The sequence below is a fragment of the Microcaecilia unicolor genome, chromosome 1 (genome assembly GCF_901765095.1).
Source record: "Microcaecilia unicolor chromosome 1, aMicUni1.1, whole genome shotgun sequence".
Taxonomy (NCBI): Eukaryota; Metazoa; Chordata; class Amphibia; order Gymnophiona; family Siphonopidae; genus Microcaecilia; species Microcaecilia unicolor.
In genome coordinates, this window is record NC_044031.1 from 711,914,558 (window position 1) to 711,940,658 (window position 26,101).

Genomic DNA, 26,101 nt, shown 5'->3' on the forward strand with positions numbered 1-26,101 from the left:
CTCCCATACCTTTGGTGGGGAAGACCTTACTGAAGCTCAAGCAAGACCACGGCACCATGATTCTGATAGCGCCCTTTTGGACCCGTCAGATCTGGTTCCCTCTTCTTCTGGAGTTGTCCTCAGAAGAACCGTGGAGATTGGAGTGTTTTCCGACTCTCATTTCGCAGAACGACGTAGCGTTGCTGCACCCCAACCTTCAGTCTCTGGCTCTCATGGCCTGGATGTTGAGGGCGTAGACTTCGCTGCATTGGGTCTGTCGGAGGGTGTCTCCCGCGTCTTGCTTGCCTCTAGGAAGGATTCCACTAAAAAGAGTTACTTTTTCAAGTGGAGGAGGTTTGTCGTTTGGTGTGAGAGCAAGGCCCAAGAACCTCGTTCTTGCCCTGCACAGAACCTGCTTGAATACCTTCTGCACTTATCAGAGTCTGGCCTCAAGACCAACTCAGTAAGGAATCACCTTAGTGCGATTAGTGCTTACCATTATCGTGTGGAAGGTAAAGCCATCTCTGGAGAGCCTTTAGTCGTTCGATTCATGAGAGGCTTGCTTCTGTCAAAGCCCCCTATCAAGCCTCCTGCAGTGTCATGGGATCTCAACGTCGTCCTCACCCAGCTGATGAAACCTCCTTTTGAGCCACTGAATACCTGCCATCTGAAGTACTTGACCTGGAAGGTCATTTTCTTGGTGGCAGTTACTTCAGCTCGTAGGGTCAGTGAGCTTCAAGCCCTGGTAGCTCATGCTCCATATACCAAATTTCATCACAACAGAGTAGTGCTCCGCACCCACCCAAAGTTCCTGCCGAAGGTGGTGTCGGAGTTCCATCTTAACCAGTCAATTGTCTTGCCAACATTCTTCCCCAGGCCGCATACCCGCCCTGCTGAACGTCAGTTGCTCACATTGGACTGCAAGAGAGCATTGGCCTTCTACTTGGAGCAGACACAGCCCCACAGACAGTCCGCCCAATTGTTTGTTTCTTTCGACCCTAACAGGCTAGGGGTCGCTGTCGGGAAACGCACCATTTCCAATTGGCTAGCAGATTGCATTTCCTTCACTTACGCCCAGGCTGGGCTGGCTCTTGAGGGTCATGTCACGGCTCATAGTGTTAGAGCCATGGCAGCGTCAGTGGCCCACTTGAAGTCAGCCACTATTGAAGAGATTTGCAAGGCTGCGACGTGGTCATCTGTCCACACATTCACATCACATTACTGCCTCCAGCAGGATACCCGATGCGACAGTCGGTTCGGGCAGTCGGTGCTGCAGAATCTGTTTGGGGTTTAAATCCAACTCCACCCTCCAGGACCCGCATTTATTCTGGTCAGGCTGCACTCTCAGTTAGTTGTTCTTCGTAGGTCAATTTTCTGTTGTATCCTCGCCGTTGCGAGGTTCAATTGACCTGGGTTCTTGTTTTGAGTGAGCCTGAGAGCTAGGGATACCCCAGTCGTGAGAACAAGCAGCCTGCTTGTCCTCGGAGAAAGTGAATGATACATACCTGTAGCAGGTTTTCTCCGAGGACAGCAGGCTGATTGTTCTCACCTACCCTCCCTCCTCCCCTTTGGAGTTGCGTTTCATAGTTTTTGCTTGTCATTCAACTGGCGGGAACGGTCACGCACGGGCATGAAGACGGCCGCACATGCGCGGTGGGCATGCCCTGCGTGCGGACCGCCCGCGAAGCTTCTTCCGGTTGGTGGGGGCTGCCGTGGACGTCACCCAGTCGTGAGCACAATCAGCCTGCTGTCCTTGGAGAACACCTGCTACAGGTATGTATCATTCACTTTAAAGAAGTATGATCTGAACCCTGTCCTTATTTGTTCTCAGCTTGCTGCTGTATTCATTAGGTCACTCTTTCATGCCAAGTCTGATTCCACACAATTACATAGTTATTCAGCAAATAATATTGTAGCAGAGAACAAATTGGACATTTCTAAATTGACAGCTTGCAATTCAACTTGTTTTGTTTCTCTAACAGCCAGCGGTCTTGTTTAAAGAAAGAAGATAACCAAGATGTCTATGAAAAACAGATGCTTAGCTCTAGTGCTCCACCTGCCACAAGTCTAAGTCTTCTAGGAAATTTTGAGGTATTGTATCATTTTTGGAAAGTTGTGTTCCAAATACTGTGTACGAACTGTTAATAAATATTAAGGTTATCATTTTATAAACCATTTTTTGTTTGTAAAGCGTATTTGACGTGTGGAAAATGGCTCTTACAAAATTGTGCAGTGGAATGTGTAGGAAGTAGGCACGCTAGAAGATTGCACTGATTTTTTTTTGTGTGTGTGATCTGCACTTAAGTGTTCTGGGAATGTAGTTTGGGTGGCGCAAGGGCAGAATTGTGATTTTTTTTTAATACAATTGTGTGTGCATAGAGTGCATACACTCTTACACATTCAGGAGCAGGTGTAAATTTGTGCAAGAGAATTGTGCTTTCCTTAATGCCAATACCAGAACAGACCAGAGCCTGTGGGTTATGACCATCAATCAGCAGATGGAGATAAAGAAACAAAGTAGTTCTGTGTGATTTCGCCCTATAAGGGGCACCTTGCAGCCTTAGAATTCTCAGTATTTGTCTCCAGTGGATGGTGACCGTCCACCAGGCAACTCTAGTCTCACTGGTCCACATAAGCTCCTTTATCCAGTTTTACTGGTTAGGTTGAGCTAAAGTTATCAGCATATAAGTAAAAAAAAAAACCAAACAAACCTGAATTTGAAGTTTGGGAATACTTGATTGCCCTTGTTCTCCGGAGGGGACCTTTTTAATGGAGATTGAAGTACCTTGGAGTTTGAAGAAGTGACTGTATGAGTCCGTCTCCCAGACCTGATAGTGATCTAGTTTCCAGTGGAGCACTGGAGGTTCTTCAGTTTCTAATCGGCTGAGCTGAAAATTCAACTACTATGTGGGAATACTCGAACAAGTCTGGGTCCCTTCGCTCTGTCCCTCGCCTAACTTAACCTACCTCTCTTACTGCTGAGGACTTTGCCTCTAAAAACTGCAAGCATAATTTCTTGTCATGTGTGTTAGCAGAATAGCTATTGGTACTCTTGACTCTACTGCATCTGTGAAGCCTTCACTCTTGACAGCGATTTTGTTACAAGGTATTTTACCCTGCTTTCTGCACCTACACTTTGTGATTTTCATCACAAGTGCTTGACCCTTGAAGCAGATGGTAGTTCCATTGAAACACGGTCCCATGTCGGGTCATATACATATCTGGTGCTGAATAAAGTTACTTCAATTTACCTTCGGCTGATGAGATTTCTTGGTCCATCCCTACTCTTCTGTACTTGGTTGTTGGTGTACTGCACACTACCTTTACTTTTGGGATAATTAACATGGAGCCAGCTTTGGGGGCACCCTGTAGAGGACTTCATGTCACTTCTCCTATTGGTGTCAGGTGCTTCTGTTTCCTTTCTATGTGGCAACGTCGGCCATTACACTTTCTTCCTGTCAATCTCATCCTAGGTAGCAGGGTCTGTGACAGACTTAAAGCAGGGAGATTTCAGAGTGAGCACTACTTTTCTTTAACATCATAAACCCAAACTATCAGCCTTGGCTTTGCTGAACAGTGCCTCGGGTTCATCCTGGAGCGGGGCCAATTAAGTTTATTTTCTGAGATGCTAACTCACAGGTGGATGATCAGAAGCCCCTCGCTGATCAAACAGTGCTCTAAAAATAGCACTGGAACAGCACAGGGCTATACCGCCTCTATGATCAGAGATAATAGCGTACTTAAAATTAGCACGCTATTATCTTTGATCATTGGGTTAAAGTGTGGGAGGATTGTGCCTGAGCATCCACTCGTGCACAATCCTCCTGCACTTGTTTGACAGCTCTGGGCTCTGAGCTGGCATAGGGTTTGCTGCGCTGAGCATTGGGGAGGAATAGGTAATGTGCTGTTTAGCATGCATTTGCATGCTCATTGCATTCATAGCTGTGAAGCACATTGTTGCATGTGTTTGCCGGCTCTGATCATCGGGCAGAAGCAAACGCAAGCGCTAGTACATCGCTGTTGTCCTCTAGCGCCCGTGTTTGATTCTGATCATCAGCCCATCAGTATTTGGATCTAGTTTGCTTTTACAGTGGTTTCTTATACAGTTGTCCGCTTTAGGCGAGGGCAGTATGGTTCAATATTGAATCCTTATTATATGCTTCTTTATTGTGCCTCATTTCTCTTTGGCGCTTTAAGCTGTTACCTTGGTTCCAGAACATTGCTGATGCTGAGAAAGCAGCCAGGCTCTGCTCGCCTCTAACCTTCCTTTCCTCTCAGTGTCCCGCCCTCCTCTGACTTAATGTCCTGTTTCCGCGAGGGTGGGACACTAAGAGGAAGGGAAGGCTGGAGGCAAGCCGAGCCTGGCTGCTTTCCCTGCTGCCGCCATTGCAACTTGAGGTAAAATAAACGTTTTAAAGGCAGGGCGGCAGGAAGGAAAGGAGGGCTGTTGTGGGCAGGGCTGGAGTTGGAACTGGAACTCGGGGGCTGAAAAGGGGAGTGGGTGGGGTTGGGGCGAGTCACTCGACATGGATGGGAGGGGAGGGCAAGGGAGAGAGGAGAATTGCTGGATATGGATGGAGAAGAGTTGCTGGATGTGGATGGAGGAGAGGGCAGGGGGAGAGGAGAGGAGAGTTGCTGAACATGGATGGATGGAGGGGAGGGCAGGAGAAATGCTGGGCATGGATGGAGGAGAGAGAAGAAAGGAATGAGATGCACATGGGTGGAGGGGAGAGAGGAGAAATGCAGGACATGAATGGAGGTCAGGGAAGAGAGGAGAAAAGTTGGACAGGGATGGAGGGAAGGAAAGACAGAGAAAGGAGATACAAATGGATGGAGGGAAAGGGAGAGAGGAGAAATGCTGGACATGGAGGGGAGGGAAGACGGGAAGTAGAATCACATGGATGGAGGAGAGAGAAGTCAGGAGGAGATGCACATGGGTGGAGGGGAGAGGAGAAATTCTGGACATGAAGGGGATGGCAAGGAAGAGAGGAATTGCTGGATATGGATTGAAGAGAAGACAGGAAATAGGAGAGTTGCTGGACATGAATGGAGGGGAGGGCAGGGGAGAGAGGAGAGTTTCTGAACATGGATGGATGGGAGGGGAAGGCAGGAAGGAGATGCACATGGATGGAGGGGAGAGAGGAGAAATGCTGGACATGGAGGGGAGGAAAGACAGAGGAAGCAGATGCACATGGATGGAGGAGGGGAGAGAGGAGAAATACTGGACATGGGGTGGGAGGAAAGACAGAGGAAGAAGATGCACATGGATGGAGGAGAGAGAGGAGAAATACTGGACATGGAAGGGAGGAGAGACAGAGGAAATAGATGCACATGGATGGAGGGGAGAGAGGAGAAATACTGGACATGGAGGGGAGGAGAGACAGAGGAAATAGATGCACATGGATGAAGGGGAGAGAGGAGAAATACTGGACATGGAGGGGAGGAGAGACAGAGGAAATAGATGCACATGGATGGAGGGGAGAGAGGAGAACTTCTGGACATGGATGGAGGGGAGGGAAGACAGAGGAAGAAGATGCACATGGTTGGAGGGGAGAAAGAAGAAATGCTGGACATGAATGGAGGAGAGGGAAGAAAGAAAGAAAGAGGAAGGAGATGCATACTGAATGGAGAAGATGGAAAAAGGAAAAGAGAAGAAAAACTACACATGGATGGAGAAAATAGGCAAAAGCTGGAACCACTCTATACCTTCTCCAGCCAAGTCCACGGAGGACTCAGCTTTTACCTATAGATGTAGGGCAAGAATTGAAGAAGAAAGTAAAGAAGTAAATGGAAAGGAAGCCCTGGAAAGAGAACAGAGAGCAGCAGAGTCAGACTGGGACAAACATGATCAGAAAAACTAAGTCACCAGAAAAACAAAGGTAGAAAAAAATAAATTTAATTTCATTTTAGTGTTTGGAATATGTCCAATTTGAGAATTTACATCTGCTGTCTTATTTTGCAATGTATAGCAATGTGTTTCTTTCTGTTTTTCTGGTATTGTGCTGCATGCAGAGTCTAGCTTCTTAGGATTTCAGGTTAAATTTGAAGATGGGGCTATCTCTGTTCTGCATGTGTGGCTGCAAGGCCAAATGTCTGAATAGGGATCTGTTTGTTAGGTTCTGAGATTTTGATAGCATACTGTTTCAGGTTTGGCAATTAGGTTTCTCCTATTCTCCGAGGACAAGCAGGCTGCTTGTTCTCACATGTGGCTCAACGTCCGCGTCGACCCAGGAAACGGAGCAAAATTTTGAAGCAAAAATAAAAAGTTTTGTCCAGAGTCTTCTGGCACGTGCGCGGACAACTTCTCGCCCGTCGCGTGAGTGTGCCCCTTAGTTGTTTTTCGTCCGTGACGAGGTAACAGGCTTTTTTCTGATCTCTTCGTTTTTTTGGGCCCAGGAACTACAGTCTGACGACTTTTTTGTCTTTTTCTTTTAAAAAAAAAAATTATTACCCGTAGTTTCTTTTAATTTTTGACCTGTTTTTAAAGTTTCCTTTCTTTTTCGACGCGGCCAGCCTTCTACCTTTTTGTGCCCTTCATTTTTTGGCACGATCGCGTCATTTGGTTTCGCCGAAGCTGTTTTTCCGTCCATGTCATCGAGGACATCCAGCTGCTTCAAATGTTGTATACTCAGTGCAACCGGACCATCTCAGGTACCGATACCCACGACTGGTGTATCCAGTGCCTTGGGCCCACCCATAGCCCTGCCGCTTGTAGTCTGTGTCTTCATATGAAGAAACGGACACAAGCGTCTCGAGAATCCCAACGAGAAAAGCTTTTTGGGGCTAGGTCCGGTCCTTCAGCGTCGACATTGACATTGGTGTCGACATCGACAGGAGCATCGACGTCGGGAGGAGAGCTTAATGGCTGCCCCGAGACCACCACATGCTGGGAGCATTGTCATCATTCTCCTTCAACACACAGTGCCGGGAGCTCCGGGGCGTCGAGAGAGTCGGCACCCGAGAAGCGTCATTGTCGAGAGGGCCGCTCCCCCTCTATACAGGAGGTGCTGATGCGTCGATCTCTTGGCAGCCCGATACCTCCTTCTGAGCCTCGACAGATTCTGACACCGGCTGCTCCACCGACCCCGCAGCCTTTTCCAATGGCAGCTCTCGACGAACCCATCCGGGCCCTGCTTCTGGAGGGATTGCTGTGCCAGTCTGCTTCATTGTTGGGAGTGCTTGTGCCTTCCGTGCCGCCGGCTGTGGCTGGTGCTTTCCCTGCGGAGAGGTCCCCGGCCTCTGTGCCACCTGCAGCATCGACGGCAGCTACCACCTGGGTTGACTCCCCTTTGACGTCGGTGGAGGAAGCTTCACCGCAGTCTAGGCGGGCGTCAACTTCTCGACATCACCATCAAGGACATCGTTCCTCGGCGTCGAGGCAGGCTCAGTCTCGGAGTGCCCTGAGGGAGGTCTTCTCCGATACAGAAGAGGAGCATTCGTGGGAATCAGAGAGAGACCCCAGGTACTTTTCTTCTGACGAGTCCTTTGGGATTACCTCTGACCCTTTCCCTCCACCAGAAAGGAGATTATATCCACCGGAGAGTCTGTCCTTTACATCTTTTATCCGGGAAAAGGCTACGGCTATTCCTTTCCCTATGGAGGTTGAAGATGAGCTCAGGGCTGAGATGCTCGAGGTCCTGGATTATCCACCTAGAGAGGCTGTGACGGCTCTTCTACATAAGGTACTGAAGGAAGTCCTTATGCGGAACTGGTCATTCCCTCTCTCTGGCCCCGTGATCCCGAAGAAAACTAAATCCCAGTATCGGATCCACGGTGAACCTGGATTGATGAGATCTCAGTTACCCCACAATTCCATGGTGGTGGACTCCGCCCTCAAGAGAGCCAAGAGTACTAGGGACTATGCCTCAGCGCCCCCCAGGCAGAGAAGCTAGGACTCTTGATTCTTTAGGGAGGAAAACGTATCAGGCCGCTATGCTTGCCACCAAAATTCAATCTTACCAGCTCTTCACGAGCATCCACTTGCGGAACTCGGCGAGGCAACTGTCCAGCTTGGTTGATGCACTCCCTCTGGAGCAGGCCAAGCCTTTTCGCCAGGTGGTCAGGCAGCAGAAGGCTTGTCGAAAGTTCCTGGCCAGGGGTACATTCGACACTTTTGACGTAGCATCCAGGATCGCTGCCCAAGGTATAATGATGCGTAGACTCTCATGGCTGCATGTCTCTGACCTGGATCATTCGGTCCAGAAGCAGATGGCGGATGTTCCTTGCTGGGGGGATAACCTTTTTGGTGAGAAAGTAGAGGATCTAGTTGACCAGATGAAGAAGCACAATGATGCTATGGATTCTCTCTCCCACCAGGCGTCTTCTGCTACTACCTCCTCATCTAGTAGGTTTTTTGGAAAGAAGAGGAGTGCTCCCTATTCCTATGCTACATGCTTCTCGGCAGCCTGCCCAGACTCAGTCCCAGCGTGCTCGTTTCTGTCAACATCATACGCCTAAGGTCACTGTGGCTCCCCAGCAAAAGCAAGGGACGGGCTTTTTTTGTTTTTTTTAGTTTTTCATTTATATAGTTTACACAAACATAAATCTTGTTACATGTAAATCAGGCAAGAGAAAATACAATATACCAAACTCTTGGTATTTATCCAAAAGAAAAAATTTAAAGAGAAAAAAAATGTATTAAATTCCTTGTACCTTCCTTAGACCGCAAATCAGTTGAAGGGGGGGAGTAAAAGCAAAGATCAGGGAGATCTAATTTAACAACTAAATTGTACAAAGCAATAAGGCTACCGCTCCACCAACTTATACTTAAATTTAAAGCCTTCTGATGTTATGTCTTAGTTACTTTTTTCAAGTCTGTGAAAGATCTCAATTGTTCTGGCATGAAGAAAACATATTTAAGTCCAGTGATCATAATATGATCAGTTTTGATATCAGCCTTGAAGTAACTATACACAGGAAGTCAAATACGTTAGCGTTTAACTTTAATAAAGGAGACTATGATAAAATGAGAAGAACGGTAAAAAAAAAACTTAGGGGGGCAACTGAGAGGGTAAAAACTGTACAACAGGCTTGGACACTGTTCAAAAATACCATCCTGGAGGCCAAGGCCAAACGTATTCCGCGAATTAGAAAAGAAAGACGGAAGCCCAAAAGACAGCCGGCATGGTTGAAAAGTGAGGTGAAGGAAGCTATTAGGGCTAAAAGAAACGCCTTCAGAAAATGGAAGAAGGAACCGTTTGAAAATAACAAGAAGCAGCATAAGGAGTGTCAAAGGAAATGCAAGGCACAAATAAAGAAGGCCAAGAGGGATTACGAAAAAAAGATAGCATTAGAGGCAAAAAACATAGCAAAAAATTTTTTTCGGTATATTAAAAGCAGAAAGCCGGCAAAAGAATCGGTTGGGCCGCTGGATGACCGAGGGGTAAAAGGGGCGATCAAGGAAGATAAAGACGTAGCGGAGAGATTGAATTAATCTTTTGCTTCGGTCTTCACCGAGGAAGATTTGTGTGGGATACCGGTGTTGGAAATGGTATTTCAAGTGGACGAGTCGGAGAAACTTACTGACTTCACGGTAAACCTGGAGGACGTAATGGTGTAGTTCAGCAAACTGAAGAGAGCGAATCTCCTGGACTGGATGATATTCATCCTACAGTACTGATAGAACTGAAAAATGAGCTTGCGGAGCTACTGTTAGTGATATGCAATTTATCCTTAAAATCGAGCATGGTACCGGAAGATTGGAGGGTGCCCAATGTAACGCCGATTTTTTAAAAAGGTTCCAGGGGAGATCCGGGAAATTATAGACCGGTGAGCCTGATGTCAGTGCCGGGGAAAATGGTAGAGGCTATTATCAAAAACAAAATTACAGAGCACATCCAAGGACATGGATTAGTGAGACCAAGTCAGCACGGCTTTTGTGTGGGGAAATCTTGCCTGACCAATTTACTTCAATTCTTTGAAGGAGTAAACAAACATGTGGACAAAGGGGAGCCGGTTGATATTGTGTATCTGGATTTTCAAAAGGCGTTTGACAAGGTACCTCATGAAAGGCTACAGAGGAAATTGGAGGGTCATGGGATAGGAGGAAATGTCCTATTGTGGATTAAAAACTGGTTGAAGGATAGGAAACAGAGAGTGGGGTTAAATGGGCAGTATTCACAATGGAGAAGGGTAGTTAGTGGGGTTCCTCAGGGGTCTGTGCTAGGACCGCTGCTTTTTAATATATTTATAAATGATTTAGAGATGGGAGTAACTAGCGAGGTAATTAAATTTGCTGATGACACAAAGTTATTCAAAGTCGTTAATTTGCGACAGGATTGTGAAAAATTACAGAAGGACCTTAAGAGACTGGGCGGCTAAATGGCTGATGACGTTTAATGTGAACGAGTGCAAGGTGATGCATGTGGGAAAAAAAGAACCCGAATTATAGCTACGTCATGCGTTAGGAGTTACGGACCAAGAAAGGGATCTGGGTCTCGTCATCGATAATACACTGAAACCTTCTGCTCAGTGTGCTGCTGTGGCTAGGAAAGCGAATAGAATGTTGGGTATTATTAGGAAAGGTATGGAAAACAGGTGTGAGGATGTTATAATGCCGTTATATCGCTCCATGGTGCGACTGCACCTTGAGTATTGTGTTCAATTCTGGTCACTGCATCTCAAGAAAGATATAGTGGAACTGGAAAAGGTGCAGCGAAGGGCGACTAAAATGATAGCGGGGATGGGACGACTTCCCTATGAAGAAAGACTAAGGAGGCTAGGGTTTTTCAGCTTGGAGAAGAGACGTCTGAGGGGAGACATGATAGAGGTATATAAAATAATGAGTGGAGTGGAACAGGTGGATATGAAGCGTCTGTTCACGCTTTCCAAAAATACTAGGACTAGGGGGCATGCAATGAAACTACAGTGTAGTAAATTTAAAACAAATCGGAGAAAAGTTTTCTTCACCCACCGCATAATTAAACTCTGGAATTCGTTGCCGGAGAACGTGGTGAAGGCGGTTAGCTTGGCAGAGTTTAAAAAGGGGTTAGACTGTTCACTTGTCCTTTAGATTGTAAGCTCTTTGAGCAGGGACTGTCTCTCTTTGTTAAATTGTACAGCGCTGCGTAACCCTAGTAGCGCTCTAGAAATGTTAAGTAGTAGTAGTAGTAGTTAGACGGTTTCCTAAAGGACAAGTCCATAAACCGCTACTAAATGGACTTGGGAAAAATCCACAACTCCAGGTTTGTGCGTTTGGGAAGCTTGCCAGGTGCCCTTGGCCTGGATTGGCCGCTGTTGTGGACAGGATGCTGGGCTCGATGGACCCTTGGTCTTTTCCCAGTGTGGCATTACTTATGTACTTATGTACTTATGTACTTATGTACTTATGATATTTAACTATGCATTTACATGGATTCGCCAATAGAAATGTAACCCCAAGGACCTTGTCTCTTCTCTTAAATCCAAGAATTTCTTTCTTCTATCTTGTGTGACTTTAGTGACATCTGGAAATATCCATAATTTCTGGGCACAAAAGTTTTGATGCATATTCTTAAAGTAAAGTTTCATTACTATGTTAAAGTCCTGTGGCCCTATTAGTTACTTCGGTTTAAAAGTCCTCCAAGATCAATGAAATATCTTTTAATTCATCGGGTTTCTCATGTTCACCAACCGCTTGGGTCTCTTCCTGGTATTTTGTTGGAAGGTAATATATCTTATTTACCGGGGGAAGATTTTGAGGCAACATTTTAAATATTTCAATCAAGTATTTTTTAAATCCAAAGGAAGGACCCCAATTGGTCTAGGAAAATTTAGTATTCTCATAGTCAATCTCCTGTTATGATTTTTAATTTGTTCTATCTTGTCCTTAACAATCACCGAAATATTTTCTTTCATTTTCGATATATCAGTTTGAGAAGTCCGTACCTGTTTGTTGAATTCTTGTTTCAAGTTGTCTATAGATTTGGAGAGTTGGTCCACAGTAGAAACTAAGTTAGTAGTTTATTGAGTGGACTTTATTACAATTTTTTTTAGGCCTTCCATAGCTTGCCAGAGAACCTCAAGCGTTACCGCTGCGGGGGATTTCGGGCTTTCCACCCTACCTCTGAACTTTCCCGCCGCCAACTCCGAGGGAAAACCTCCTCCGCAGGCTCCAAGATCCTTGTCTTCCAAGTCCTCAGTTCCTGCCTTTTCCTCCCGTTGTAGGGCGGGACACTGCGGATTATCAGGCACCGGAGGAGATAGTGTGACATCATTTTCCTGAGATGTCTGGTTCCCTTCCCCGACATCTAGCGGAAACTCAACTCCGGTCAAGGGACGGGCTTTTGACTGGCTCCAGTTCAGCATAGCCTCAGTAAACGTGTCCGTACCGGTTGGGGGGAGGTTAATGTTTTTTGACCAAAGATGGCCTCTTATAACCTCCGACCGGTGGGTTCTTCACATTGTCCGGTTAGGATACTCCCTCAATCTAGAATCCAAGCCTCCAAATTGCCCTCCGGGAGCTCAGTCCTACAGCTCCCAGCACAAGCAGGTACTTGCAGAGGAACTCTCCGCCCTTCTACAGGCCCAAGCGGTCGAACCCATTCCACCAGGGGAAGAAGGGCTGGGATTCTATTCCAGGTACTTCCTTGTGCAGAAAAAGACGGGGGGGGGGGGGGGGGGGGGGGGGGAATGCGTCCCATCCTAGACCTAAGGGCCCTGAACAAATTTCTTATCCGAGAAAAGTTCAGGATGGTTTCCCTAGGCACCCTTCTTCCCATGATTCAGGAAAACGATTGGCTATGCTCTCTGGACTTAAAGGATGTGTGCACACACCTCGATACTTCCAGCTCACAGGAAGTATCTTTCATCTTTGATTTCGGCTGGGAACACAGCACTGTCAGTACCATGTTCTGCCCTTTGGTCTGGCGTCTGCGCCCAGAGTGTTTACAAAGTGTCTAGTGGGGTCCATGTGAATGACTATTCAGGTGCTGGAGCTACTGGGGTTCATCATAAATTATCCCAAGTCCCATCTCACCCCAGTCCAAAGGTGGTGTCGGAGTTCCATCTGAACCAGTCAATTGTCTTGCCAACATTTTTCCCCGTCCTCATACCCGCCCTGGCGAAAGCAGTTTGCATACCTTGGACTGCAAGAGAGCATTGGCCTTCTACGTGGAGCGGACGAAGCCCTTCAGACAGTCTGCCCAGTTGTTTGTTTCTTTTGATCCCAACAGGAGGGGAGTTGCCATCGGAAAACGCACAATCTCCAATTGGCTAGCAGATTGCATTTCCTTCACTTATGCCCAAGCTGGTCTGACTCTGGAGGGTCATGTCCCGGCTCATAATGTTAGAGCCATGGCCACGTCGGTGGCTCACAAAGTCAGCCTCCATTGAAGAGATTTGCAAGGCTGCAACGTGGTCATCAGTCCATACGTTCACATGTGCCCTGAAAATGACAGATACAAATCAAGGTAAGGTTTACACAAAAAGTAGTACATATGAGTTTATCTTGTTGGGCAGACTGGATGGACCATGCAGGTCTTTTTCTGCCGTCATCTACTATGTTACATAAGTATTGCCATACTGGGAAAGACCAAAGGCCCATCAAGTCCAGCATCCTGTTTCCAACAGTGGCCAATCCAGATCACAAATACCTGGCAAGATCCCAAAAAGTACAAAACATTTTATACTGCTTATCCCAGAAATAGTGGATTTTCCCCAAGTCCATTTAGTAACGGTCTATGGACTTTTCCTTTAGGAAGCCGTCCAAACCTTTTTTTAAACTTCGCTAAGCTAACCGCCTTTACCACATTCTCTGGCAACAAATTCCAGAGTTTAATTACACGTTGAGTGAAGAAACTTTTTCTCAGATTCATTTTAAATTTACTACATTGTAGCTTCATCGCATGCCCCCTAGTCCTAGTATTTTTGGAAAGCGTGAACAGACGCTTCACATCTACCCATTCAACTCCACTCATTTTATAGACCTCTATCATATCTCCCCTCAGCCGCCTTTTCTCCAAGCTGAAGATCCCTAGCCGCTTTAGCCTTTCCTCATAGGGAAGTCGTCCCATCCCCTTTATCATTTTCGTCGCCCTTCTCTGCACCTTTTCTAATTCCACTATATCTTTTTTGAGATACGTCGACCAGAATTGAACAAATATTCGAGGTGCGGTCGCACTATGGAGCAATACAAAGGCATTATAACATTCTCACTTTTGTTTTCCATTCCTTTCCTAATAATACCTAACATTCTATTTGCTTTCTTAGCCACAGAGGCACACTGATCAGAAGGTTTCAACATATCATCAATGACGACACCTAGATCCCTTTCTTGGTCCGTGACTCCTAACGTGGAACCTTGCATGACGTAGCTATAATTCGGTTTCCTCTTTCCCACATGCATCACTTTGCACTTGCTTCACATCTCACTACTGCCTTCAGCAGGATACCCAATGCGACAGTCAGTTTGGGCAGTCAGTGCTGCAGAATCTGTTCGGGGTTTAGAATCCAACTCCACCCCCCTAGACCCATTTTTGTTTTGTTCCAGGCTGCACTCTCAGTTGTTTATGGTTTCAGGTCAGTCTATGTTATGTCCTCGCTGTTGCGAGGCCCAGTTGACCAGTATTCATTGTTGAGTGTGCATGGGTGCTAGGGGTACCCCACATGTGAGAACAAGCAGCCTGCTTGTCCTTGGAGAAAGCGAAGATACTTACCTGTAGCAGGAATTCTCCGAGGACAGCAGGCTGATTGTTCTCACAAACCCACCCACCTCGCCTTTGGAGTTGTTACTAGTTTGTTGTATGCTTTTTGATTTAACTAAGGGGCACACTCACGCGACGAGCGGGAAGTCGTATGCGCGGTGCACATGATTCACGTGCCAGAAGACATTGGGGCAAAACATTTTATTTTTGATTTAAAACTTTGCTCCGTTTCCTGGGCCGACGTGGACGTCAACCCACATGTGAGAACAATCAGCCTGCTGTCCTCGGAGAATACCTGCTACAGGTAAGTATCTTCGCTGTTCCTGGTCTGTATGCTAATTTGGTTTGTGTCATTTTGGGTATACTGGAAGTGTAACAGCTTCCAGAAATTATTTGTAATGAAAAAAAAAGTTATTTTTCTTCTATGCTGGTGTAATATTTTCGTTGATGCCTGTTTATATGTGCTATGGCCGGTAAAAGGGTTGTGGCTACTGTGGGGGCGGAGCCATAGTGACCCCGCCCCTGGATGGGTAGGGGGCGCTGACTAATAGGCCGCAGGAGGGCACCAGAAACCCTAGCACTGGCCCTGCCTCTTCTTCCACTCTGGTTATTGTAGAGGGTTGTACTTGGAATTTAAATGTTTCCTGTGTTGCAGGCTCCTGCTATCTTGCCTTCTAGACAACTAGGGTTCTCTGTCACCTCAGGATGGAGTATATGAAGTTTGATGTGTTCTCCACCCTTTCTTCCTTCCACTGATCTTTAGTTTCTGGGGAAATGGGGAATGATATGCTTCAGGTCACTTATAGTGTGTCTTCAGTTTCTCTGCTGTTACATTGTCTTGGCCTCAAGAGCGAGCAGGCAGTCAGGCTTATTTAAGTGTCCACAAAGTTTTTCCTCCTCTAGCTCTCAGTATGGAAATTGAGGAGTTGTTACTTGGCAAGGAAGGTTGCCCCATTGCTATGAGTCTGCTGGTGTTTTGGTCTCCTGTGGAATTACTGAGAAACATACGTAATCTTCTTCCTTCCTAGCTACATGTATGTCTAAAAAGTATCAGTGGTCATATATTTCGGCTGAGCTTGAAGTTCAGTGAGTTAGCTAGTGCGTTTCTCACTTCCCTCCTATACCTATGAATCTATTGTATATTTAAGTTTCCTAGAGTCTTTTTGTATAAAGTTCTGCTCTTGGTTCAACATTCTGTACTGAAATGCCAGCCCTTAATTTCCCAATTGGTTAATATGACTTGAGAGTCCAGTCTGCTCACTGGAATTCTTCAAGTTCGGGTGATACAAAGGGCTTAATCTGAGCACGTAGTGTAGTTTTATTTATTTATGTTTTCATCCTTTCTTTCTGTAATTTTTGTAGTGTGTCTAGTAGAGCTGTATCAAATATTTTACTATTTGGCTGAATACAGATAATGAAAAATATTATTCGACTGAATATGAATAATGGGCATTGAGCTTTTAACATAACAAATAATAAAAGAAGCAACATGAAATCAGAGATCAAGTGTTTATTTCAATAGGATTTAGCACAGTAGAGCACTGGATTATTCTCCAATAGAGTGGATACCCTGGAGGGAGTAGAAACGATGAGAAGGGATCTCCGAATGAATGGTCAAGGGTCTGGCAGTTAAAATTTAATCTATCAATTCTTATTGAAACCTTTATTTTTATATTTTTTAATTGCTCTTATTGTGAAATCATAAAAAATACTTTCTTAATATTGTGCAGTGCTCAGTATTCACATATTACATCGGCTTAGGCTGCTCTTAGTAATAGTATGCACCAGACATCATACATAAGTACATAAGTACATAAGTAGTGCCATACTGGGAAAGACCAAAGGTCCATCTAGCCCAGCATCCTGTCACCGACAGTGGCCAATCCAGGTCAAGGGCACCTGGCACGCTCCCCAAACGTAAAAACATTCCAGACAAGTTATACCTAAAAATGCGGAATTTTTCCAAGTCCATTTAATAGCGGTCTATGGACTTGTCCTTTAGGAATCTATCTAACCCCTTTTTAAACTCCGTCAAGCTAACCGCCCGTACCACGTTCTCCGGCAACGAATTCCAGAGTCTAATTACACGTTGGGTGAAGAAAAATTTTCTCCGATTCGTTTTAAATTTACCACACTGTAGCTTCAACTCATGCCCTCTAGTCCTAGTATTTTTGGATAGCGTGAACAGTCGCTTCACATCCACCCGATCCATGCCACTCATTATTTTATACACTTCTATCATATCTCCCCTCAGCCGTCTCTTCTCCAAGCTAAAAAGCCCTAGCCTTCTCAGCCTCTCTTCATAGGAAAGTCGTCCCATCCCCACTATCATTTTCGTCGCCCTTCGCTGTACCTTTTCCAATTCTACTATATCTTTTTTGAGATACGGAGACCAGTACTGAACACAATACTCCAGGTGCGGTCGCACCATGGAGCGATACAACGGCATTATAACATCCGCACACCTGGACTCCATACCCTTCCTAATAACACCCAACATTCTATTCGCTTTCCTAGCCGCAGCAGCACACTGAGCAGAAGGTTTCAGCGTATCATCGACGACGACACCCAGATCCCTTTCTTGATCCGTAACTCCTAACGCGGAACCTTGCAAGACGTAGCTATAATTCGGGTTCCTCTTACCCACATGCATCACTTTGCACTTGTCAACATTGAACTTCATCTGCCACTTGCACGCCCAATCTCCCAGTCTCGCAAGGTCCTCCTGTAATCGTTCACATTCCTCCTGCGACTTGACGACCCTGAATAATTTTGTGTCATCGGCGAATTTAATTACCTCACTAGTTATTCCCATCTCTAGGTCATTTATAAATACATTAAAAAGCAACGGACCCAGCACAGACCCCTGCGGGACCCCACTAACTACCCTCCTCCACTGAGAATACTGTCCACGCAATCCTACTCTCTGCTTCCTATCTTTCAACCAGTTCTTAATCCATAATAATACCCTACCTCCGATTCCATGACTCTGCAATTTCTTCAGGAGTCTTTCGTGCGGCACTTTGTCAAACGCCTTCTGAAAATCCAGATATACAATATCAACCGGCTCCCCATTGTCCACATGTTTGCTTACCCCCTCAAAAAAATGCATTAGATTGGTGAGGCAAGACTTCCCTTCACTAAATCCGTGCTGACTTTGTCTCATCAGTCCATGTTTTTGTATATGCTCTGCAATTTTATTCTTAATAATAGCCTCCACCATCTTGCCCGGCACCGACGTCAGACTCACCGGTCTATAATTTCCCGGATCTCCTCTGGAACCCTTCTTAAAAATCGGAGTAACATTGGCTACCCTCCAGTCTTCCGGTACTACACTCGATAGCACTGCAGCCTTCCCTGCCTCCATTCAATATTACGTTATTGTTCAGTATTGTTTTTGTTGTTCTGTGTTTTGTTAAACCACATTAATTACTTTATTCACTTATCTTAGGGCTGCTGCCTTCTTCTGTGTTGATGATGGTACATCAGTGCCTCCAGTGTAACAAATGTGTGCATATTTGTGCTCATGAACTTTCTAAATTCCTATGTAGTCTTTGCTTGTTTTCTCTTCAATTCATTATCATTTCTCTGTAGAACTTGAGTGTAAATTTTAAGAGGCTTCGACGTTAGTTTTAGAACTTTTAATACAAGAAGAATGCTGTGCAGACTTATACGGTCTGTGCCCTGAGAATGGCAAGGACAAATCAAAGTCAGGTGTGTGTATATATATATATATCGCATATCAAGTATAATGAGTTTATCTTGTTGGGCAGACTGGATGGACCGTACAGGTCTTTATCTGCCATCACTTACTATGTTTCTGTGTATTCAAATTTAAATCCCTACTTGGCTGAATACGAATAATGTATTCAGGGCACTATTTGGGGCCGAATCGAATACGAATATTCAGTACAGCCCTTCTGTATCCATTTCGCAAATGAGCATGGAGGGTATTCTCTTCCAAATCCTTACTTCAGTGTCTTTGGTTATCAGTCAGGGCATATAAGAAGCATCTTCTTCTTCCTTCAGTGTTCAGTGCCAGACTTAGATGTTTTTTTGACCACAGTTCTGGTTTTTGACATTTACTTTCTGTTCCTTTCCATTGTTATCCCAGATACCTTAATTATTTCTCTGGATCATTTTAGATGATCTGTCTACTACTTGTAAACTCTTCTAACAGTCTTTTCCCTTCTGGAGACCTTTGCTGTAGTCACCTTTTTTTTTTATTTTGTTTCAGCACAGTGTTCTTCCTTTGCTTTTGTGCATTAGTTTGGTCTCTTCTACCTCCAGCCTTCCTTCCCTTTGGGTATGCTGGGTTTGGCTATGAGTTTGAGGTCCCGCCCTATTTGACTATCACTTTGCAAGATCCCACAGGTTCTGACTAGTCTGGTATGGATGCTAAGGAAGAAGAAATTGTCTTCCCTGATAATTATTTTTCCCTTAGTCCTACCAGACCAGTCCTGACACCCACCCTCTTCATTTTTTTTTTTTTTTGCTTCCATGCTCGATTATTCTCCTGTTCCTTGCCATTTCACAGTTTAGTGTTCTATTTTGAGATTCCTTTACTTTCTCATATGTTTTTCAGATAGTCCACCTACTGAAACAGGAGTTATGTGATAATAGAATACAGTAGCTCCTGATATGGTTGAAGATGTCAGAATACATTGCCTCTGGTACAGTTCAAGACCCATGTATCAGCAGGATACCACAGTGTATTCTTAATATGGGTAATGCATGAATGCGACACTTTGTATATTTATATTAAAACTTGATATTTTATTTTTTTATTTGTTACATTTGTGTCCCACATTTTTCCACCTATTTATAGGCTCAATGTGGCTTACATAGTACCAGAGAGGCCTTTGCAGGCTTCGGTGTGAACAAATATAGGGTGATGTGGTAAGTTCAAGTTCATGTGGCACAGCCACATTAGGGAATCGGAGAACGGAAGAGTTGTATTATGTCCATTACGTGCTTTAGTTTGGTTGTGTTGCAGAGATTAGGCATTTAAGTTGGATCGGTAGGGTATGCCTTTTTAAACAGGTTGGTTTTTAGTGATTTCCGTAAGTTTAGGTGGTCGTACATCGTTTTCAAGGCTTTTGGTAATGCGTTCCACAGTTGTGTGCTTATGTAGGAAAAACTAGATGCGTAAGTTGTTTTGTATTTAAGTCCTTTGCAGCTTGGGTAGTGCAGATTTAGATAAGATCATGTTGATTCGGATATATTTCTAATTGGTAAGTCGATCAAGTCTGTCGTGTAACTCGGGGCTTCTCCGTAGATGATTTTGTGAACCAGGATGCAGATTTTGAAGGCGATGCGTTCTTTGATTGGGAGCCAGTGTAGTTTTTCACGGAGGGGTTTTGTGCTTTCAAATCGCGTTTTACCAAATATAAGCCTAGCTGCCGTGTTTTGAGCGGTCTGAAGTTTCTTTAAGGTTTGTTCTTTACATCCCACATAAATTCCATTGCAGTAATCTAAGTGGCTTAGTACCATTGATTGTATCAGGTTGTGAAATGTTTCCCTCAGGAAGAATTGCTTCACGCGTTTGAGTTTCCACATTGAGTGGAACATTTTCTTTGTTGTGAATGCCACTTGGATCTCTAGTGTTAAGTTACGGTCCATTGTAACGCCGAGGATTTTCAAGCTGTCTGAGACAGGGAGGGTGTGATCTGGGGTGTTGATACTTGTGGGGATGTCCGCGCTGTGTTGGGATGAGACAGTGTGTTTTTTCTTTATTGAGTTTTAGTTGAAATGCATTTGCCCATGAATCCATAATGTTCAGGCCGAGCTTGATTTCGTTGGTGATTTCTGTCAGTTTGGTTTTGTAAGGAATGTATAGTGTGACATCGTCTGCATATATGAAAGGGTTAAGGCCATGGTTGGATAAGGACTTGGCAAGTGGGGTCATCATTAAGTTGAATAGGATCGGTGATAGCGGTGATCCTTGCGGTACTCCACAGTCTGCTTTCCATGGTGATATGTTTGAATTTGATTTTACTTGATGTGTTCTTGTTGTTAGGAAAAGTATGTTTCCACCAATCCCGAACTTATCTAGTAATCTTATTAATATATTATGGTTTACCAAGTCAAATGCACTAGACATGTCGAATTGAAGGAGAAGGATGTTTTTGCCTGTTGCTATGTCCTGCTTGAATTTGGCTAGAAGAGTGGATAATACTGTTTCCGTGCTGTGGAGAAAGCCTGGCTGTGATTCGTGTATTCTCCGAGGACAAGCAGGCTGCTTGTTCTCACGACTGGGTTGACGTCCACGGCAGCCCCCACCAACTGGAACAAAAACTTTGCGGGCTGTCCCGCACGCAGGGCACGCCCACCGCGCATGCGCGGCCGTCTTCCCGCCCGTGCGTGACTGTTCCCGCTCAGTTTTTTTCAATTCCGCGCTGGAGAGAGACGCGTTACCGTCTCTCTCTTGGTCAGCCCCGGAAACCGGATGAATTTTCTCTTCTTTTATCGTGCGCGTTCGCACTTCTTTTCTTTATTTTCTGTGTTTAAAAAAAAAACAAAGAAGTTGGTTTGTCCCCTCGTCGTCTTAGCCGCGGGGGCGCCTCGTTGCGGCATTCTGGCCGCGCGGTCGTTTCTTTTTCGGGTGTACTTTTCACCGCCACCATCGACGACTTTGACTACGCCGACGCGATTTTTCCGTCGATGTCCTCGAAGGTCCGAGTGGATTCAAAAAGTGTGGTCGGTGCGGCCGGCAGATCTCGCAAACCGATACCCACGCTTGGTGCCTCCAGTGCCTTGGCCCGGAGCATAATACCAAGACGTGCACCTTGTGTCTCGGCTTGCGGAAGCGGACACAGGTGGCGAGGCAAGTTCGTCGGGACCAACTTTTTGGAACTTGCGCCGGCCCTTCGACATCGACGGCATCGGTGTCGACGGCCGGATCTTCACCGGTACCGATGTCGACGAAATCAGCACCGACGATGGCATCGACCCCAGGAGCACAGGTGTACCGTTGGCCCGCCGGACCACCGGTGACGGCGGGGGTGAGCGGCCGCGCGGGCAGTCGGCCCCGGCCACTCCCTCTACCCAGGGCCATTGGGACCGAACCCTGTCAGACCCGATCCCTCGAGGCCGGGGGGGTTCTACCTCCTCTTCATCTCTGCCACTGAGCGCCGATGATGGGCACCGAAAGAAGACCAAGAAACATCGTCATCGGTCGCCCATGGCTCACGGGACTACTAGTTCCAGCGCCTCCAGAGATGACTCGACGCTGAGGAAGCAGCAGTGCCGAGAGGAGCGTTCCCCCTCGGTCAAAGAGGTGTCGCTGCGGCCGTCCATGGGTGCTTCGGTACTGTCTCCTGGACCCGAGCACCTTCCGGCACCCGCACCGGCCCCCCTGCCTTTCCCGACAGCAGGCCTTGACGAGTGCCTCCGAGCCATCCTTCCGGGGATTCTGGAAGGGCTGATGCGCCAGGCCTTGCCGGCACCGGGGGTGCTTGCGCCCCCGGCGCCGTTGATAGAGGCGCCGGCATGCTCTAGCCCGATGCCGAGGCCTCCAACACCAACGCTGCTTGCGGTACCGGTGTCGACCGCCACGCAGGTGGAATCCCCATCGACGTCGATGGAGGGAGCTTCATCCCCGCCGGCACGAGAATCCACCGCTCGACGCCATCATCGAGGACATGGTTCCTCGCAGTCGAGACGGGCCCGGTTCAGGTCTGAGCTGCAAGAGCTCATGTCCGACACCGAGGAAGAGGCCTCATGGGGGGAGGAGGAGGACCCCAGATATTTCTCCTCTGAGGGCCTTCCCTCCGACCCCACTCCTTCACCGGAGAGGAAGCTCTCGCCCCCTGAGAGCCTCTCCTTTGCCTCCTTCGTCAGGGATATGTCTATATGCATTCCCTTCCCCGTGGTCTCTGTGGATGAGCCGAGGGCTGAGATGCTCGAGGTCCTCGACTATCCATCACCACCTAGAGAGTCTTCCACGGTACCGTTGCACAATGTCCTCAAAGAGACACTGCTTCGGAACTGGCTGAAGCCATTATCTAACCCCACCATTCCCAAGAAAGCGGAGTCCCAATACAGAATCCACTCTGATCCAGAGTTGATGCGGCCCCCATTGCCTCATGACTCGGCGGTTGTGGACTCTGCTCTCAAGGGGGCACAGAGTTCGAGGGATACCGCCTCGGCGCCCCCGGGGCGGGAGTCTCGCACTCTGGACTCATTTGGGAGGAAGGCCTACCAATCTTCCATGCTCGTGACCCGCATCCAGTCGTACCAGCTCTACACGAGCATTCACATGCGGAACAATGTGAAGCAACTGGCGGACCTGGTCGAAATGCTCCCTCCGGAGCAGTCCAGGCCTTTTCAGGAGGTGGTCAGGCAGCTTGAAGGCGTGTAGAAAGTTCCTGTCCAGGGGTATATATGACACCTGTGATGTGGCATCTCGAGCTGCGGCCCAAGGTATAGTGATGCGCAGACTCTCCTGGCTGCGTGCCTCTGACCTGGACAACCGCACCCAGCAACAACTGGCAGATGTCCCTTGCCGGGGGGATAATATCTTTGGAGAGAAGGTTGAGCAGTTGGTGGACCAACTACACCAGCGGGAAACCGCCCTCGACAAGCTCTCCCACCGGGCGCCTTCAGCATCCACCTCTGCAGGTGGACGTTTTTCCCGGGCCAGGCAGGCTGCGCCCTACGCCTACAACAAGCGTAGGTACACCCAGCCGGCCCGAAGGCCTCCTCAGGCACAGGGACAGTCCCAGCTCGCTCGTTCCCGTCAACTGCGTGCGCCTAAGCAGCCCCCTGTGCTTCCACAGCAAAAGCCGGGGACGGGCTTTTGACTGGATCCATGGGAACATAGCCGCCATCAAAGTGTCCGTACCGGACGACCTGCCGGTCGGGGGGGAGGTTGAAAGCTTTTCACCAAAGGTGGCCTCTGATAACCTCCGACCAGTGGGTTCTCCAAATAGTGCGGTGCGGATACGCCCTGAATTTGGCCTCCACTCCACCAAATTGCCCACCGGGAGCCCAATCCTTCAGCTCCCATCACAGGTAGGTACTTGCAGAGGAACTCTCCGCCCTTCTCAGCGCCAATGCGGTCGAGCCTGTGCCACCAGGGCAGGAAGGGCAGGGATTCTATTCCAGGTACTTCCTTGTGGAAAAGAAAACAGGGGGGGGTGCGCCCCATCCTAGACCTGAGAGGCCTGAACAAATACCTGGTCAAAGAGAAGTTCAGGATGCTTTCCTTGGGCACCCTTCTACCAATGATTCAGAAAGACGATTGGCTATGTTCCCTGGATTTAAAGGACGCTTACACTCACATCCCGATACTGCCAGCTCACAGACAGTATCTCAGATTCCGCCTGGGGACACGGCACTTTCAGTATTGTGTGCTGCCCTTTGGGCTCGTCTCTGCCCCACGGGTGTTCACGAAGTGCCTCGTGGTGGTCGCGGCGTATCTACTCAAGCTGGGAGTGCACGTGTTCCCGTATCTCGACGATTGGCTGGTCAAGAACACCTCGGAGGCAGGGGCTCTCCGGTCCATGCAGTGCACTATTCACCTCCTGGAGCTGCTGGGGTTTGTGATAAATTACCCAAAGTCCCATCTCCAGCCAGTCCAATCTCTGGAATTCATAGGAGCTCTGCTGAATTCACAGACGGCTCAGGCCTTTCTTCCCGAAGCGAGGGCCCACAACCTCCTGTCCCTTGCTTCCCAGACCAGAGCGTCTCAGCAGGTCACAGCTCGGCAGATGTTGAGACTCCTGGGTCATATGGCCTCTACAGTTCATGTGACTCCCATGGCTCGTCTTCACATGAGATCTGCTCAAAGGACCCTAGCTTCCCAGTGGTGCCAAGCTGCACTGGTGGACATTTCGGACCAATTTGACCCTGGGACGTCCATTCCAAATTCCGCAGCCCACGAAGGTGCTGATGACGGATGCATCTCGCCTGGGGTGAGGAGCTCATGTCGATGGGCTCCACACCCAGGGACTGTGGTCCCTCCAGGAACAGGATCTGCAGATCAACCTCCTGGAGCTCCGAGCGGTCTGGAGCGCACTGAAGGCCTTCAGAGATCGACTGTCCTACCAAATCATCCAAATTCAGACAATCAGGTTGCAATGTATTACATCAACAAGCAGGGGGGCACCGGATCTCGCCCTCTGTGTCAGGAAGCCGTCGGGATGTGGCGTTGGGCCTGCCAGTTCGGCATGCTTCTCCAAGCCACATACCTGGCAGGCGTAAACAACTGTCTGGCCGACAGACTGAGTCATGCAACCGCACGAGTGGTCACTCCATTCCAGAGTGGTACGCAAGGTCTTCCGAGAGTGGGGCACCCCCTCGGTGGACCTTTTCGCCTCTCAGACCAACCACAAGCTGCCTCTGTTCTGTTCCAGACTACAGACGCACGGCAGACTAGCGTCGGATGCCTTTCTCCTCCATTGGGGGACCGGCCTTCTGTATGCTTATCCTCCCATACCTTTGGTGGGGAAGACCTTACTGAAGCTCAAGCAAGACCACGGCACCATGATTCTGATAGCGCCTTTTTGGCCCCGTCAGATCTGGTTCCCTCTACTTCTGGAGTTGTCCTCCGAAGAACCGTGGAGATTGGAGTGTTTTCCGACTCTCATTTCGCAGAACGACGGAGCGCTTCTGCACCGCAACCTTCAGTCTCTGGCTCTCAGGGCCTGGATGTTGAGGGCGTAGATTTTGCTTCGTTGGGTTTGTCTGAGGGTGTCTCCCGTGTCTTGCTTGCCTCTAGAAAGGATTCCACTAAAAAGAATTACTTTTTCAAGTGGAGGAGGTTTGTCGTTTGGTGTGAGAGCAAGGCCCTAGAACCTCGTTCTTGTCCTGCACAGAACCTGCTTGAATACCTTCTGCACTTATCAGAGTCTGGCCTCAAGACCAACTCAGTAAGGAATCACCTTAGTGCGATTAGTGCTTACCATTACCGTGTAGAGGGTAAAGCCATCTCTGGAGAGCCTTTAGTCGTTCGATTCATGAGAGGCTTGCTTTTGTCAAGGCCCCCTGTCAAGCCTCCTGCAGTGTCATGGGATCTCAACGTCGTCCTCACCCAGCTGATGAAACCTCCTTTTGAGCCACTGAATTTCTGCCATCTGAAGTACTTGACCTGGAAGGTCATTTTCTTGGTGGCAGTTACTTCAGCTCGTAGAGTCAGTGAGCTGCAAGCCCTGGTAGCTCATGCTCCTTATACCAAATTTCATCATAACAGAGTAGTGCTCCGCACTCACCCTAAGTTCCTGCCAAAGGTGGTGTCGGAGTTCCATCTTAACCAGTCAGTTGTCTTGCTAACATTCTTTCCCAGACCACATACCCGCCCTGCTGAACGTCAGTTGCACACATTGGACTGCAAGCGAGCGTTGGCCTTCTATCTGGAGCGGACACAGCCCCACAGACAGTCCGCCCAATTGTTTATTTCTTTCGACCCCAATAGGAAAGGGGTCACTGTTGGGAAACGCACCATTTCCAATTGGCTAGCAGATTGCATTTCCTTCACTTACGCCCAGGCTGGGCTGGCT

At 47.5% G+C, this 26,101-nt stretch overlaps 1 protein-coding gene across 5 annotated transcripts in view; it reads left to right on the forward strand.

Moving 5' to 3' along the window:
- FAM214A (family with sequence similarity 214 member A) overlaps positions 1 to 26,101 on the forward strand; it is a 224,167-nt gene that overhangs the window by 159,593 nt on the left and 38,473 nt on the right. For all 5 annotated transcript variants that reach the window (XM_030189280.1, XM_030189272.1, XM_030189260.1 and 2 more), the window contains exon 8: positions 1,962 to 2,070. In XM_030189280.1, the coding sequence (XP_030045140.1) occupies positions 1,962 to 2,070 (109 nt within the window). The remainder of the gene's footprint in view (positions 1 to 1,961; positions 2,071 to 26,101) is intronic.